The sequence below is a fragment of the Heteronotia binoei genome, chromosome 7 (assembly GCF_032191835.1).
Source record: "Heteronotia binoei isolate CCM8104 ecotype False Entrance Well chromosome 7, APGP_CSIRO_Hbin_v1, whole genome shotgun sequence".
Classification (NCBI taxonomy): Eukaryota; Metazoa; Chordata; class Lepidosauria; order Squamata; family Gekkonidae; genus Heteronotia; species Heteronotia binoei.
In genome coordinates, this window is record NC_083229.1 from 118,485,874 (window position 1) to 118,502,764 (window position 16,891).

General features: G+C 47.8%; 1 protein-coding gene across 1 annotated transcript in view; it reads right to left on the reverse strand.

Moving 5' to 3' along the window:
- Window positions 1-16,891, reverse strand: part of PHLPP1 (PH domain and leucine rich repeat protein phosphatase 1) — a 218,664-nt gene that overhangs the window by 81,051 nt on the left and 120,722 nt on the right. The window contains exons 3-4 of the mRNA XM_060244368.1: window positions 15,834-15,959; window positions 3,310-3,476 (exon numbers count right to left, since the gene is read on the reverse strand). Of these exons, the coding sequence (XP_060100351.1) occupies window positions 3,310-3,476; window positions 15,834-15,959 (293 nt within the window). The remainder of the gene's footprint in view (window positions 1-3,309; window positions 3,477-15,833; window positions 15,960-16,891) is intronic.

Sequence of the window (16,891 nt, forward strand, 5' to 3'; positions counted from 1 at the left end):
ACTGTAAATCTCAAGATGAGCACCTAGCTTGCTTGGGGGAAAGCGTAGATGACTAGGGAAGGCAATGGCAAACCACCCCGTAAAAAGTCTGCCGTGGAAACGTTGTGATGCAACGTCACCCCAGAATCGGAAACGACTGGTGCTTGCACAGGGGACTACCTTGACCTTTTTTAAGGCTTTTCTGCTGTGGCCTTATTGTATTCTACCTTCATAAATTCAACCTAACCAGCTATTAAAATATGCTTTAGTTACACAGGCATGCAGTAATTTTGCCTCCATTAGTCCTTCGACCCAAGTAACATTAGACAGATTCGTTCCTGCCTATGCTGCCTCGCATCACCCGCATCTCTCTTTAACGCCCCAGTCTCCCTCTCTCAGTCCCTGCCAAATGCAGATGCAGTCGCCTCCTTTAAGGCAGGAGCAAGCAATTTCCGGTTTGCAGAGCAGAATTCTGGTTTGTGGAGCACAGAGATGGTTTCCAGACCCTGGAAAGAGCATGAACGTAAAGCGTAAAATTCATGCTTGTAAACAGCAACTAGTCCACTCGTCCATGGCAAGTTAAGAGTTTGCCTCCAGGAAACCAAGCAGCCAAACAAACCCATGCAAATTGGAGAAGTGGCTTTTTTTGTTTATTGATGTGCCAAAACGTTATGCGAAGGGAAGCAAAAAAATCAGGGGGCTGGCAATCCTCTGCCTTTGTTTGTCTGTTTGCGCGGCTTTTTTTTGGTAGCAGGAGCTCTTTTGCACATTAAGCCACACCTCCTGATGTAGCCTGGAGGAAGTCGATGGGATCCTCTCCGCTGCTCGCCCAACAACATGTGATTTGGATCCTTGCCCCTCTTGGCTGATTAAATCCTGCCAGAGGGAGCTCAGAAGTCCTTTACGGGACATCATAAATAGATCCCTCGTAGAGGGGCACTTCCCAACGCCTCTGAAAGAGGCGTTGGTTCGCCCTCTCTTAAAAAAATGTACAGCAGACCCGGCCGAATTGGCGAATTACCGTCCGGTGTCTAATCTACCATTCCTAGGCAAAATTATTGAGAGGGCAGTGGCGTTGCAGCTACAGAGGTTCCTAGATGACGCTTCCGTCCTTGACCCGTGCCAGTCTGGGTTCCGACCGGGCCATGGGACGGAGACAGTGCTGGTCGCCTTGGTGGATGACCTCCAGCGGCATCTGGATCGGGGCGGCTCTGCGGTACTGATGTTATTAGACCTGTCGGCGGCATTTGATACAGTCGACCATCAGTTACTAAAGCGCCGCCTTGCCGACATAGGGGTTAGGGGGCTGGCCTTACAGTGGCTTTCCTCCTTCCTCTCCGATCGGGGACAAAGGGTGGCCATTGGGGGCGAGCGATCCCAGAGGCACACACTTGATTGTGGGGTGCCTCAGGGAGCAGTTCTCTCCCCAATGCTGTTTAACATTTATATGCGCCCCCTTGCCCAGATTGTCCGGAGGTTTGGGCTGGGTTGCCATCAATATGCAGATGACACCCAGCTCTATCTACTAATGGACGGCCGGCCTGGCTCCGCCCCAGGGAACCTGGATCGGGCCTTGCAGGCTGTAGCGGCGTGGCTTAGATTGAGTGGGTTGAAGTTGAACCCAGCGAAGACAGAGGTCCTTTGCGTGGGTCGCGGCGCCCAGGGAGGGGAAATAGCTCTCCCAACCTTCGACGGCGCACCATTGGAACCAGTGCGCCAGGTAAAGAGTTTGGGTGTTTTACTGGAGCCTTCATTATCAATGGAGGCCCAGATAGCAGCCACTGCCAAGTCAGCATTCTTTCATCTGAAGCGGGCAAGGCAGTTGGCCCCCTTCCTGGAACGCCGCGACCTCGCAACAGTGATCCATGCAACGGTCACCTCAAGATTGGACTACTGTAATGCCCTCTACTTGGGGCTACCTCTGTGCCGGACTCGGAAGCTGCAGCTAGTGCAGAATGCGGCGGCCAGGCTGTTACTGGGGCTCCCGAAATGGGAGCACATACAGCCGGGGCTGCGCGGACTGCACTGGCTGCCGGTTATCTACCGAGTCCAGTACAAAGTGTTGGTTATTACCTTTAAAGCCCTATATGGCCGAGGACCTGCCTACCTAAGGGACCGTCTCTCCCCGTATGAACCCCAGAGGGCACTGAGGTCAGCAAGTAAAAACAAAATGACCATCCCTGGGCCGAGAGAGGCCAGGCTCCAAAGCACCAGGGTGCGAGCCTTTTCAGTTGCGGCACCTGCACTGTGGAACCAGCTCCCGGAGGAGGTGCGGGCCCTGCGGAACCTCGACCAGTTCCGCAGGGCCTGCAAGACTGCCTTTTTAGACGCGCCTATAATGATACGGACTGCTGAGTTGCAATGAACGAAGAACCGCCATCTTTAACACCATTTAAACTGGCAGAATCAGCGCCAGAACAGCTATTACTGCCAGATATATATAATGTAATGTAAATTAAGTATTTTAATTGAATTAACGGGTTTTTATGTGTAATTTTAATTGTTAATCTAATGTTTTACTATTTATGTTAATATATTATTTACTGTTAGCCGCCCTGAGCCGCTTCGCGGGGAGGGCGGGGTAGAAATAAAATTTATTATTATTATTATTATTATTAGCCAATCCTCCAAGAGCTTACAGGGCTCTTAGCACAGGGCCTACTGTAAGCTCCGGGAGGATTGGCTACATCAGGGAGGTGTGGCCTAAAATGCAAAGGAGTTCCTGCTGCGAAAAAAGCCCTGCTCATTTGCAAGAGTGAGTACCCCAAGCGCAGACTGGAGGATTTTGTTCTTCCTAGTCTCTACCCAGTGTCTAACACAACAAAAAATGTGACCAATTTACTAAGAAGTATATAGAAATCAGTCCAAATGTCCAAAACATGTATATTCAAGTCCCAAAGTAGTGTGGTGACAAGCCAATCGATTAAGTACTTGTTTCTTTCCAGTCTTCATCAGACCTGGGACCAATATTGATTCAATTATATAGATTCTTTACACCATTTTCAAAACAGAGGGACGCAGAGCGTCTCCAGCAGAAATTTCACATCGGCTACAGCTCAGTATGTGGCTTTTTGCGCTTGGATTGTATTCTGCCAGTGTCTGGCAGGGCGCTGCGGTCACAGAGGATTGTGGTCACCATCAAAAGCGCTTGCATCGATGCACCTTTCCCCATGACACCATCACAATAAAGCATCTAGGGCTCTTCAAAGAAACAGAGTGGGCAACCCCACTGAGGCTTCGGTGCAAGAGAGAAAGGAAAACAGCCGTAATCTTTCAAATCTAAGCAAAAGGAAAATACAACAAAACGAAGCAAGCACGAGTCTAGCTTACCTTTGCAGCTCATTAAGTCCTCCGATTATTGACGAACTAGGGCTCAACCTCAGGAAGTTCTGCTTCAAATTGAGATGAGTAAGGTCCTGGCTATAGAACAGATTGGCTGGCAGGTCCTCCAGGCTGCAGCACGAAAGATCCACTGAGCTTATTCGCTGTGATGCAATCTAGGAAGCACCAGAAACGTTTTATGTTAAAAATCACCAAAAGGCAGGCATTTGCAGCTCTTGCTTGGAACTGGGGATGCCAATTCCAGAATTGTTCTTGTATTGAGTCCCACCAAGAGCAAGGCTGCCTGGCCCTCTATAAAACACTAAGGGCTATATGGAAGGCAGGGTGAACAGCTCAGCTTGGTGTTGCATCTCTTTTCTTCTGCCTTTGGACTGGCTAGAAGAAAAAAGGACAGCAGGGCACAAGAACATCAGAAGAGCCCTGCTGGATCAGACCGATATCTCATCTAGTCCAGCATCCTGTCTTATGCAGGGGCCAACCAGTTCCTCTGGACGGCCAACAACAGGGGATAGAGACTGAGGCCTTCATGAGAACATCAGAAGAGCCCGACTGGATCAGATTATTGTCCATCTAGTCCAGCATCCTGTCTCACACAGGGCCCAACCAGTTCCTCTGGATGACCAATAGGGCATAGAGACAGAGGCCTTCATAAGAACATCAGAAGAGCCCTGCTGGATCAGATCATTGTCCATCTAGTCCAGTATCCTGTCTCATGCAGGGGCCAACCAGTTCCTCTGGACGGCCAACAACAGGGGATAGAGACTGAGGCCTTCATGAGAACATCAGAAGAGCCCTACTGGATCAGATCATTGTCCATCTAGTTCAGCATCCTGTCTCACACAGGGCCCAACCAGTTCCTCTGGATGGCCAACAACAGGGCATAGAGATTGAGGCCTTCATAAGAACATCAGAAGAGCCTGACTGGATCAGACCATTGTCGATCTAGTCCAGCATCCTGTCTCACACAGTGGCCAACTAGTTTCTCTGGATGACCAACAACAGGGCATAGAGGTTGAGGCCTTCATGAGAACATCAGAAGAGCCTCGCTGGATCAGACCAATGGGCCATCTAGTCCAGCATCCTGTCTCACACAGGGGCCAACCAGTCCCTCTGGACAGCCAACAACAGGGCATAGAGGCCTAGGCATTCAGGGGAACGTAAGAATACTAGATTCCAAAAAAACTACTTCTAAAGCATCAGCTGTTGCTTTATTATGTTGTACGTCCATAAATTCAACCTCACCAGCTATTAAAATATGGTTCAGTTACGCAGCTATGTAGTAATTTTGCCTCTATTAGTCCTTCAACCCAACTAACATTAGACAGATTTGTTCCTGCCTATATTGTCCCTCATAACCTGCTGGTTCAGACCAATAGTCCACTTAAGTCCACCGTCCTGTCTCAATCAGTTTCTCTGGACAACCAACAACAGGGCATAGAGGCCGAGGCCTTCCCCTGATGCTGCCTCCTGGTTTTGGGATTCAGAGGATTAGTGCCTCTGAATGTGGAGGGTCCCCTCAGCTACCACGGCGTCACTGGATGCCCTTGAGTTCTAGTATGTGGCGAGAGGGAGAAAAAGTTTCAGTTCTTTCAATTCTCTTCACCTCATGCATACTGTTATAATGTCTATCATGTCCAGTTTTCCATCTAAGAAGAAGGAAGACTGCAGATTTATACCCTGCCCTTCTCGCTGAATCAGAGACTCAGAGTGGTTCACAATCTCCTATATCTTCTCCCCCCACAACAGACACTCTGTGAGGTGGGTGGGGTTGAGAGGGCTCTCACAGCAGCTGCCCTTTCAAGGACAACTCCTGCGATAGCTATGGCTGACCCAAGGCCATTCCAGCAGCTGAAAGTGGAGGAGTGGGAAATCAAACCTGGTTCTCCCAGATAAAAGTCCGCACACTTAACTACTAGACCAAACTGGCTCTGAGTTAGTGTGAGCCAGCTCACAGTTTTTAGCCTCTGGCTCACAGATTTTTGTCTTAGCTCAGGAACAATGGCCCCAGAGCAAACTTTAATGCTAGTAGCTCACAAAGTAGAATTTTTGCTCACAAGACTCCACAGCTTAGAAGGAGTATTGATTGCATCCCCCCTCTGCTGTCTCTTTTCCAGGGCTTTTTTTGTAGTAGGACCTCCTTTGCATATTAGGCCACACCCCCTGATGTAGCCAATCCTCCAAGAGCTTACAGGCTCTCAGTACAGGGCCTACTGTAAGCTCCAGGAAGACTGGCTACATCAAGAGGGGGGGGGGCTAATATGCAAAGGAGTTCCTGCTACAAAAAATGTCCTGTTCTTTTCTAACCGAAAAATCCAGGACTTCTCAGACTTTCCTCACAGGGAAGGTGCTCCAGCCTCCCTAACCTAAGACAACAACATAACATTACTTTCTCAGAGAACACAAAAATGTACCAAAATATGTCAAATAAGTGCTGGAAATGTAAGACTACAACTGGAACTTTTTTTCATATGTGGTGGTTGTGTGATAGAGCCAAACCTTACTGCTACAAAAGATCTTGAAAGTACAAATTAGATTTCAACCAGAGCTTTTTCTATTCAATATGTTACCAGAAGACTATTCCAGACAGATCAAAGTGTTTTTAATGCACGCAATGACTGCAGCAAGAATAATTTTTGCAAAATACTGGAAATTGTATGAAATACCGACAAAAGAGGAACTATTAGCTGAACTTCTAGAGCTTGCAGAAACGATGTTAATCTGTATGAAACCAAGAAAATATGGGGACCATTATATAGTTGGTTACGGAATATAATCTGAACTTCCAAAATAAGATGATAATGTGATTCGTGATAAATATTGCCATGTAAAAATGTATTCTTGTCTTAGTAGGAGTGTTAAGTGATACTAATAATTAATGAATCATAAGATGCAACTGCAGGAAAATGATATGACCCATGTTGATTAGGAGCACATGAAATGAAAAATGTATAACTAGAAATATTACAAATTTTAATTTTATTTACCCCATCCTTTTCCCTCCCCTTGTACCCCCCCTATTCCTATTTTACCTGAAAACCCAATAGAATCTTTAAAAGTGCTTTCTCAAAGAACAGACCCAATGAAGCAGGTGTCAAAAGGAGGCTGCAGTAACTATCCGCCCCCACCACATGCACAAAAGTTATAGTCTGCTGTACGCTGATCCCAAGAGGGGTAAGGAGGTTACTTCCTCACCACACCCAACACAAAGGACTGTCGGAAGGGCTCAGACTTTCCCAACACCCAAAGGATCCTATGTGGCAGCTCCAACCACATACAGGGCTGTAGCGGCCGATTACGTGGTAAGAGAACTGTAAGCACGTACTACTTTTACCATTCAGAAGCCGGAAGCAGACAGGGCATACCACGACTATTAGCAAAGATCACAGAACGTATTTCCTTATGGTTACAACCGGGGCTTTTCTTGTAGCAGGAACTCCTTTGCGCATTAATTGCCACCCTTCATTGGTGGACCCAATTGCCTGAGGAGATCAGAGCCTTGCGGGACCTTGCCCAGTTCCGCAAGGCTTGTAAGAGGATACTGTTTCGGTTAGGATTTAACTGAAACGCTGCCCACCACCACCGAGACGCCAGATCAATGGATGCTTAAGATCACTGAACGCCATCTTAAACCTGTATCAAATTATTTTAAACTGCTTAATGCTTTTAATGTACATGTTTTTAATGTAAGACCTGTGTTCGATCCCTGGCGGTAGCTGGTTTTTTCAGGTAGCTGGCTCCAGGTTGACTCAGTCTTCCATTCTTCCAAGGTCGGTAAAATGACCCCCCAGCATGCTGGGGGGAAAGCGCAGATGACTGGGGAAGGCAATGGCAAACCACCCCGTAAAAAGTCTGCCGTGAAATCGTTGTGAAAGCAGCGTCACCCCAGAGTCGGAAACAACCGGTGCTTGCACAGGGGACCTTTTCCTTTCCTTTTATTGTAAACTATGTATTGTGAGCTGCCATGAGCCTGCTTCGGCAAGAAGAGTGGGATATAAATCCAATAAATAAATATTAGGCCACGCCCCCTTATGTAGCCAATCCTCCTGGAGTTTACAGTAAGGTCTTGGGAGGATTGGCTACATCAGGGGTGTGTGGCCTAATATGCAAAGGAGTTCCTGCTACAAAAAAAAGCTGCCATGCGGGCAAGCAGTTGCCCTCAGATGATCATCATATAACTTATAAACTCAGTCATTTTTTTCCAATGTCACTGCTTCATATTCTTTTGGCTTTTTTAGGCTAGATCTTCTCATGTCATGTGAACTTACCACCAAAGAGTCAAAAGGAGGGATTTCTTGAATTGGCTCAGTCATAAGCAGTCATAACCAAAGGTCGATGCTGGCATATGACTGGGCAATGAACCCAAGAAAGGAGACTGGAGACTTCATGTAGCAATTTGTGGAATGCTTGCCTTGCGCAAGGGGTTGGACTAGATGAGCCCGGAAGTCCCTTCCCCACTCTATAATTCTATGATTCAATGTGAATCACACACAAGAAAATGTAGAAAACGCAAGCTTGCACAAGAAACTAAGTATTCATCCTCCATCTACTCCAGCCAGTTTATGCAGTGGCAATAAACAGATGCACCAAGTGGAGAGTGGATTTGGCACCCTTTCAGGGATGCTGGCGGGGGGGGGGCGGTGTTCCTACCTACGCTTTTATCTACTGTTAGATCAGTACAAGTTGGGGACCTGCAAGGATTTGCAGGGGACACATAGCAGTTTCCCCTTTCCCACTATTTCCTCTTTCTCTGTTCTGAAAGCTCCCACTGCTTCTCCGTTTCTAGCTTCCTTCGCGCCCACCCGCCAAGCTACACACATCTGCCCCTTCCTGTCTTCAGCTTTACCACCTTCACTTCCTCACGCAGCCTCTCTCTGAGGTTACATACCACCTGGACCATGCTTTAAAACTATCAGTATCTCTTGTAGCAGTAGCATTGAAGGACCAATTTCCCCCCTACTGTAAATCGGTTATGTTAGTTTTGCGGTATTTATTCTATTTAGCTTGATAAGGAAGCTTTTTCTTCCATTGCTGTTTCTATAATATGGCTATATACCGTATTTTTCGGACCATAAGACGCACTCCCCCCCCCCAAAAAAAAGTGGGGGGGAAGTGTGTGCATCTTATGGTCCGAAGGTACGTACCTTGGGGGGGGGGCGATCTTCTGCCTCTGCCTCCGATCCAGCGCTTCCCCCGCGCCTGCCTGCCTGGCTCCATCTTCTTCAGGCAAGCGCTGGGATCGCTCCACGTGGCCCCACCGCAAACCCAGCGCTTCACAAGCGCCGGCTGCGGAGGGGGCAGCGTGCTTCCTCCTTGTCTGTCTGCCTGGCTCCAGCGCTTGCTTTAAACATCACAGCTGAAGCCAGGCACACAGGCAAGGAGGAAACACCCGCCCCCTCCGCAAACCCAACGCTTCGCGAGCGCCGGCTGTGGAGAGGGCAGCGTACTTCCTCCTTGTCTGTCTGCCCGGCTCCCCCTCTGATGTTTAAAGCAAGCGCTGGGATCGCTCTCTCCGCCCTCCGAGGCCTGCTTGGGCTGACTGGATCTCTACTTTCTTGCGTCGGGTTGCTTTTGGCTGGGGGTGTGGGGGGGGGGGAAGGCAGCATATGCTAATGAGCTCCACCACCTATTTTTCTACAAAACGACCCCCGGTTTCTGGCGAGAGGTCTTGAGAGACCTGGATTTCATTTTCTTTGTATGTAAGAAACCTAATTCTGGACAAAGCAAATTGTGGGGACGAGAGAACAAACTTTGAGTCCAGTGACCTCTTTCTTTAAGAGCAACAAAGTTTAATTCTGAGTATAAGTTTTTGTGTGCACACACACTTCTTCCAATGCCTTCAGAATTTGCTCTTAAAGGTGCCACTGAACTCAAATTTTGTTCTGGTGTTTCAGATCAATAAAGCTACACACCTGAAACTATCTTCTGTGGGAATAAGAGACTAAGAAAATTTCCCAGGCATTCTGTTTACGCATGAACCAGGAAACCTGACAAACCACATGTATTTTCTCCCTTTGCCCCATGAATTACAGTGTTCTTTTTCTTAAGCAAACCACAAACACCGAGAGGTAATCTAAAGTCCCCTGAGCGGCCTATTTCGGAGCTGGGAGTTGCGCGCCGTAATTTTATATTCTATCGAAACGCAAAGAAAACAAAATGTCATCACGATCTCATGAAGAGATGTGCTCACGCTGGCAGCTTTCCCAAGGCAGCTGAACAAAGGGGAAGAGAGAAGGCACAGTATGGCACAAAGGAATCTCGGGCAATCAGTAATTTCAAGAAAACAAAAACTTCAATCGTTTTCGTCCGCTTCATTGTTTTCGTGGGGTTTTTCCTCAATTTGGAGATCTGCCTCAAATTTCAGTGACGTCGCTGGAAGACCGGCAACTGCTCTCCCAGAAAGAACAACCAGAACTAACTGTACAACTTGATTCGTAAGTGTGCAGCGACAATACTGCTGAGTTAAGCGTTACAAAAAATGAACTTTCATAAAGGATTGAGGAGTGACTACCTGGTATTGTAAATAATAAACCACTGCCGTTTATTAAAGAAAAAAACAAATGCGTAAGGAGGGGCAAAGAGGTGTAAGAGAAGAAACAGAATACTAGCATTCAAGGAAGTCTGCCACTGTGGAAGATTAAAGGGGGAGAGTAGATGCACTGAATTAATTAACTTCTACAGGTATATAGTCAGAAAATAAGTATTTTTCTTCCATGTTGAAAAGTGTAGCTTTCCAATAATCTTGTACAAGCAATCTACGGGAAAGAGATAACATGAACTCACGGTGTGCAGGCCAGTACATAACTAGAATCAGGGGTGGAATTCTAGTAGGAGCTGCTTTGCATATTAGGCCACACACCCGATGTAGCCAATCCTCCGAGAGCTTACAAAAAAGAGCCTTGTAAGCTCTTAGAGGACTGGCTACATCAGGGGTGTGTGGCCTAATATGCAAAGCAGCTCTTGCTAGAATTCCACCCCTGCCCACCAGTCTATTTCCTGACACCCATCTCCTCCTCCATAGCATCTGTGAAGCAAAGCACCCCCGGCCACCTCTCAAGGGTTAACGTGGATATTAGCAGGCATTCATCCTACAGGTGTTACTAATTGGTCTCTTGACCTGTGTGGTTTTTGTCATCTTCAAGGCCAGAGGCGAAGGTGGCATGATTAGCTTCTCATGAGAACGAGCAGCCTGTAGGACTGGGGTAGGAGAGCCGGGGATGATGAGGTAATCTTCCAGAGGCTTCTTCAGAGAGCGTGTTCTGATTGGATGTCACCCCCGCCTGATGTTGCTGGGCCAAAAACTAGAATTCAGCCAAGGCTCAGGGGAAAAAGTGAACTAGTTGAGCTCCTGATGAACTGAAGGCCTCAACTATGGCCTGCTTGAATTGCAACTCCTAGCATATGAACATATGAAGCTGCCTTATACTGAACCAGACCCTCAGTCCATCAAAGTCAGTACTGTCTACTCAGACAGGCAGCAGCTCTCCAGGGTCTCAAGCTGAGGTTTTTCATGCCTCCTTGTCTGGACCTTTTTTAGTTGGAGATGCCAGGGACTGAACCTGGGACTTTCGGCTTACCAAGCAGATGCTCTGTCACTGAGCCACCGTCCCTCCCAATATATGAACCTATGAAGCTGCCTTATACTGAACCAGACCCTCAGTCCATCAAAGTCAGTCTTGTCTGCTCAGACTGGCAGCAGCTCTCCAGGATCTCAGGCTGAGGTTTTTCATGCCCATTTGCCTGGGCTCTTTTAGTTGGAGATGCTGGGGATTGAACCTGGGATCTCCTGCTTACCAAGCAGATGCTCTGCCACTGAGCCACCGTCCCTCCCAACATATGAACATATGAACATATGAAGCTGCCTTCTACTTAAATCAGACCCTCGGTCCATCAAAGTCAGTCTTATCTACTCAGACTGGCAGTCGCTCTCCAGGGTCTCAAGCTGAGGTTTTTCACACCTACTTGCCTGGACCCTTTTTAGTTAGAGATGGTTGGGACTGAACCTGGGACTTTCAGCTTACCAAGAACATGCTCTACCACTGAGCCACCGTCCCTCCCTGGACGATAATTCCTGAACTTTGGCTTGTGATTTTGGAACTTACGGCTTGTGCCTTAAGGTTAACGCAAGTACTAAAAAAGCCTTCTTGTTTTCTTGTATTGGCTGCTTAGTAAACTTTCCTAATTAATTGAATCCATAATAAACTTTATCTGGACCTCCAGGGGCATCTAGCCCAACCCCCTGCACAATACAGGAAGTTCACAAATATCTCCTCCCCCATGCCCCCGATGACACCTGCTCTATGCCCAGAAGATGCTCCCCCCAAAACAAAAACCCTCCAGGATTCTTGGCCAAGGTGGCCGGGAGAAAAACGGCTGCCTGACCCCAAAGCGTGTTAAGAAAGAGCCACGGGAACAAAGCACTGATGCAACCCTTCCTGCCTTCCCTCGGGTTCTACCCAAGTTCACAGTTCAAAGTCCTTTTGCAATAAACAACAGTCTGGTTTCTTGAGCACAACTGCCCCGAGGATCCACGGGGTTCAGACCTTGAACACCTGGCTCTTTCCCAAAGCAAAGAGCCAGCCCTACCTTTCCCTCTACTTCCTGCAACAGGAAGTGCTTTAGAAGAGCCCAGAAGGCATTACCTTTGCATCTTCAGAGATCACCCACGTGGAAAAGGCTGCCTATGTTACAGCTCAGTCTCTTAACATTGCGTAGAATTTCCCAAGGTTGGGTGAATGGACCCATCCCAGCCCCATGGCAGTCGTTTTTGCAGTGGTGCCCACTCCCCGTTCTCAAAATTCCTCACTGGCAAGCAATTATTTTCAAGAACAATTTAAGGGAGTATTGCAGCCCATTTTTCCACACATGGAATCCAAGTGTTTCTTGACATGTAGTAGCAATGTACTGAAATCCACCCACTCCCCGGCAGGAATAAACTAATGAGTGAAATCTGGCACTACCCATAGAGTGGCACAGAATCCTGAAGTGTGAAGGGGCCAATAGCTGTAGACAGGGCTGTTTGGTGGGGCCCACAGCAGAATTTATTGTTTGGGGGGGGGGGAACCATTCGGTCTGGTGGCCCTGGACTCTCAGCACTGTAAGCTGCCTTGAGTTCCACAAGCTAACCCCCCCTTTGCATGGGCAGTCATAGCAGCTCTGCTCCCCCCAACCCTTTCTTATGTGCCCCTCTCTCAGAGAGACAGAGACCTGTAGACTCTCCTTCCCCCCCCCCCCTTTTGCACTGCACACCGTGTTAGGGAAGGGGAGAGAAAAAAGCGAGAAGACAAGCAGCAATGCTACTACTATCAGAGCGGCAGTGAGCAAAGGGCCCTCCAATGGAGGGGTTGGAGAGTTTTTTTGAAAAGATGGGCCTGGCGCCCCCCTGTGCCCCACTGTAGCTACGGGCCTGGCTGTAGATCAATGCTATAAGACACTATGGGGCCAAATCCCCACTAGCCTTGCCCCAGTCTCGCACTCGTTTTTCCTGCGGCGCTTCTGCCCCATTTTGCACACGCTGCCGTGGAGCTGCGACTTGCCCCGCTTCTTTCCCAAGTTCCCTCCGCGGCTCTGGGATTCTCTGAAAACTGAATTTTGAAGCTGCAGAGAGAACTTGGGAAAGAGGCGGGGCAAGTCACAGCTCCGCGGCAGCGTGTGCAAAATCGGGCAGAAGCGCCGCAGGAAAAAGGAGTGTGAGACCACAGCAAGGCTAGTGGGGAATCAGCCTGGGCCTTCGCTGAGGAGGAAACCAGGAATTAAATAAATAAATAAATAAATAAGACTTCTGCTAGCGGAACAGATCCCCTGAATTCTACCCATTATTTTCTCCCCCTTCCCCTTATTTCCAAGATTACGAGTTCCCATTGATGAGGAATTCTATGCCAAAGGCAAATTAGAAAAAGGGCCCAGGGATGGGCTATGATTTGGAAGAAGTGTCCGAAGAAAGGCAACAATTATGCAGTGCAGGAAGAAGAAGATGATAATGATATTGGATTTATTTCCCACCCTATACTCTGAATCTCAGAGTCTCAGAGCGGTCACAATCTCCTCTACCTTTCCCCCCACCCCACCCCAGAACAGACACCCTGTGAGGTGGGTGGGGCTGGAGAGGGCTCTCACAGCAGCTGCCCTTTCAAGGACAACCTCTGCCAGGGCTATGACTGACCCAAGACCATGCAGCAGGTGCAAGTGGAGGAGTGGGGAATCAAACCTGGTTCTCCCAGGTAAGAGTCCACATACTTAACCACTACACCAAACTGGAGAGAATGGAATCAGGAATTCATACTATTCCCTAACTGCCAAAGACCTCACAAAATTGTTTGGTTCTCTAGAAACGTACAGAAGACACACAAGCATCTGTGACTTCCCCTCCCCACACTAAAAATCATAGGGATGATATTACTCTTCAATCAAGGCAAGCTCACTCACGATTCCTGCATTTTGCACCAAATGGCAGTTTCCATACAGGTGCATGAGCACAAAGAACCTTGATTATGGTCTTGATTAACTTTCTCCCTTCACTTACACACTGTGGTGCCTATACATCACAATGAAAAGCAGCACCGTTTTATCTGATTTCTTGAGAGCTGTTCCTCATTCTGCATAATTTGTAGGGGACAATCCTGTTTTCACGCTGCAAAGAACTGGGGTGTTGAACTTTTTAACAGTCAAGACATGCGTCAACACACAAGGATGGGCACGCAACGCAAAAATTGTGGTTCATTTCATTATGTGGTTCGCTAGGTTGCACAAATCGGTGGTTCGTTTCATTTTGTGTGGTTTTTTCCCAATTTCCCTGAACAATTAGTGGTTTGTTGGTTCATTTTGTTCAGGAAGGTGTATATTGGCCCCCAAGTAAGCTAGAGATGCCAAACTTGTAGCAAACTCTTCAGCAGACTCTCCTCTAACGGCTCTCCATGTTTTGGTATGAATTGGATTTCAAGGGGCCAAGCTACAGCCCCCCAAAGCAGGTGGCTTCCAGTAAACTGAAGTTTCTGGTCAGTTTCACCCCTCCCCCCCAGCCCCTGCACTTCTGTTCAGTTTCCTGTGAAACTGACTAGAAGCTACAGGGGCCTGGAGAGACCAGAGTTGCAGCATCTAGTCAGTTTCACTGGAAACTGAATAGAAGTGCACATGACCACCAGGCTGTCTGGAAAAACAAAGCAAACATGAACCAAAGGACACACCAAGAAAAAAAGCCACACTACAGAAGCTCTGACACTTTAAACCCTTTTGTCCAGTAGTTCTTGGATCAGTATCGAAGTAGAAAAAAAAGAGAAAGGTAAAGATAGTCCCCTGCGCAAGCACCAGTCGTTTCCAACTCTGGGGTGACTTCGCATCACGACCTTTTCATGGCAGACTTTTTACGAGGTGGTTTGCTATTGCCTTCCCCAGTCATCTACACCAGGGGTGGCCAACGGTAGCTCTCCAGATGTTTTTTTGCCTACAACTCCCATCAGCCCCAGCCATTGGCCATGCTGGCTGGGGCTGATGGGAGTTGTAGGCAAAAAACATCTGGAGAGCTACCGTTGGCAACTCCTGATCTACACTTTCCCCCCAGCAAGCTGGGTACTCATTTTACCGACCTTGGAAGGATGGAAGGTTGAGTCAACCTTGAGCCAGCTACCTGAACCCAGCTTCCGCTGGGATCGAACTCAAATCATAAGCAGAGAGCTCGGACTGCAGTACTGCAGCTTTACCACTCTGCATCATAGGACTGCTATTCAAGTAGAAGGCACTTATAAATGTCTAAATTGTTTGGGACCCTCTGGTAAAGTCACAGTATGGCACTTCTCACGTAAGATGTGGGAATTTCATGTTAATTAACAGTGAACAAGTTTGTATTCCATTTTTCACAATTAGCATTTATAAAATACAGGGCTAGAGATAGCCAGCTCCCCACACCACCCTATCTCACCTGATTCCTCTTTTAACCACAGCCCCTGTCCAAATGGGATTTTTGCCCATGCAGGCCCTGCAACCATGTCACATAGTTGTGTGTGTGTGTGTGGTCAAAGGGGACCCCACACACACATACACTCCATCAGTGGCAAAGCTGGCTGAATCCAACCAATTTACTATGACTGAGCTACCAGCTGTACTTCATGGCCATTTGGCATATTATGCAGAGACACAAATTTGCCTTAGATTCTCCCAGATCACCTGTTCCACCCTCCGTGTTCCTGGACTTCTGAGTCACCTGTGAAAAATTCACCACCCACTTTTGGGTCTGAGGCACTCAGTCACCTTATTCTGTGTGACAGGCAGACTGGCTTTCAAACCGGAGTTTTGCCCACCCCCTGCCATCCCCTCCTTCCTTTTCCAATTCTGATCAACGTCTCTGCCATTTACAGCCAGCGAGGATCTCTCTTATTTTGGATCAGAAACATTTGCATAGGTCAACATTTACCCAGAATTGCCTGTTCCACTTTCATTATGTTAATAGCTTTGGATCTTTTTGTGAAAGCATGCGGTGTTCAGCATAATTAGGAGTCAGCGAAGTCTGCAGCTTCTCTTACCTTTGAAGCCTGACGGAGCCACCGGAGGTACTCAGTGAAGGTGTCAAAACAGATGTAATAACTCTGGCTCTGAGGTCCGGAGGAGCTAAATGCTAAACAGTGCTGGTGCTTTTTAACTTCTTCAACCTGCATTCAGAGCAGAGAAAGGGGGAGAGAAAAACTGTAACAGATTTCGAAGACAAACCTTTTTGAGAACCAGTTTGGTGTAGTGGTGAAGTGCACAGACTCTTATTTGGGAGAACCGGGTTTGATTCCCCACTCCTCCACAGGCACCTGCTGATGTGACCCGGAGTCAGTCACAAGTTCTCACAGAGCTGTCCCTCTCGGGAGCAGTTTCTGTCAGACCTCTCTCAGCTCCACCTGCCTCAGAAGGTGTCTGCTGATGTGATGTGACCCGGAGTCAGTCACAAGTTCTCACAGAGCTGTCCCTCTCAGGAGCAGTTTCTGTCAGACCTCTCTCAGCTCCACCTGCCTCACAAGGTGTCTGTTGTGGGGAGGGGAAAGGAAAGGATATTGTAAGTCGCTCTGAGACTCCTTTGGGTAGTGAAGGGTAGGGTATAAATCCAATCTCCTCCTCCTCTTCTTTGTAGAAGGGGTTGCCAATGTGATTCCCAATGGAACCCACTGACATCTTTTCTGGCATTCGCCAAGTATTTTTAGAAAGTGGGCCTGGCCAGGTGAGGTGACTATCCAGCAGGGCTTCTCCGATTAGTATTGGGAATCTGATTGCCTGTGCAGAGTAAGCCAACATTGTTTCAGCAAAAGCTCTTCTTGTGGGTCTGCTCTGAATTTTTTTCCTTTAAATTATAAAAGGTTGCTAATCCATGTGCTGGATACATGGAGTTCCTCCAACATATGTAAGGCCAACTGCAGTTGCTACTTTTTGTATGCAGTAATGCCCCATACATATTATCTCCAGGAAATTAAAGAAAAATCAAGATCCATACAGTCTACAGGAGTGTCAAATGTCCATCCTGCAGGCCCGAACCGGCCCGTCCAGGGCTTTAGCAAGGCCCTGGGGCTATTTTCTCTCCCTTCCCCCCCTCCTGTCCTCACCA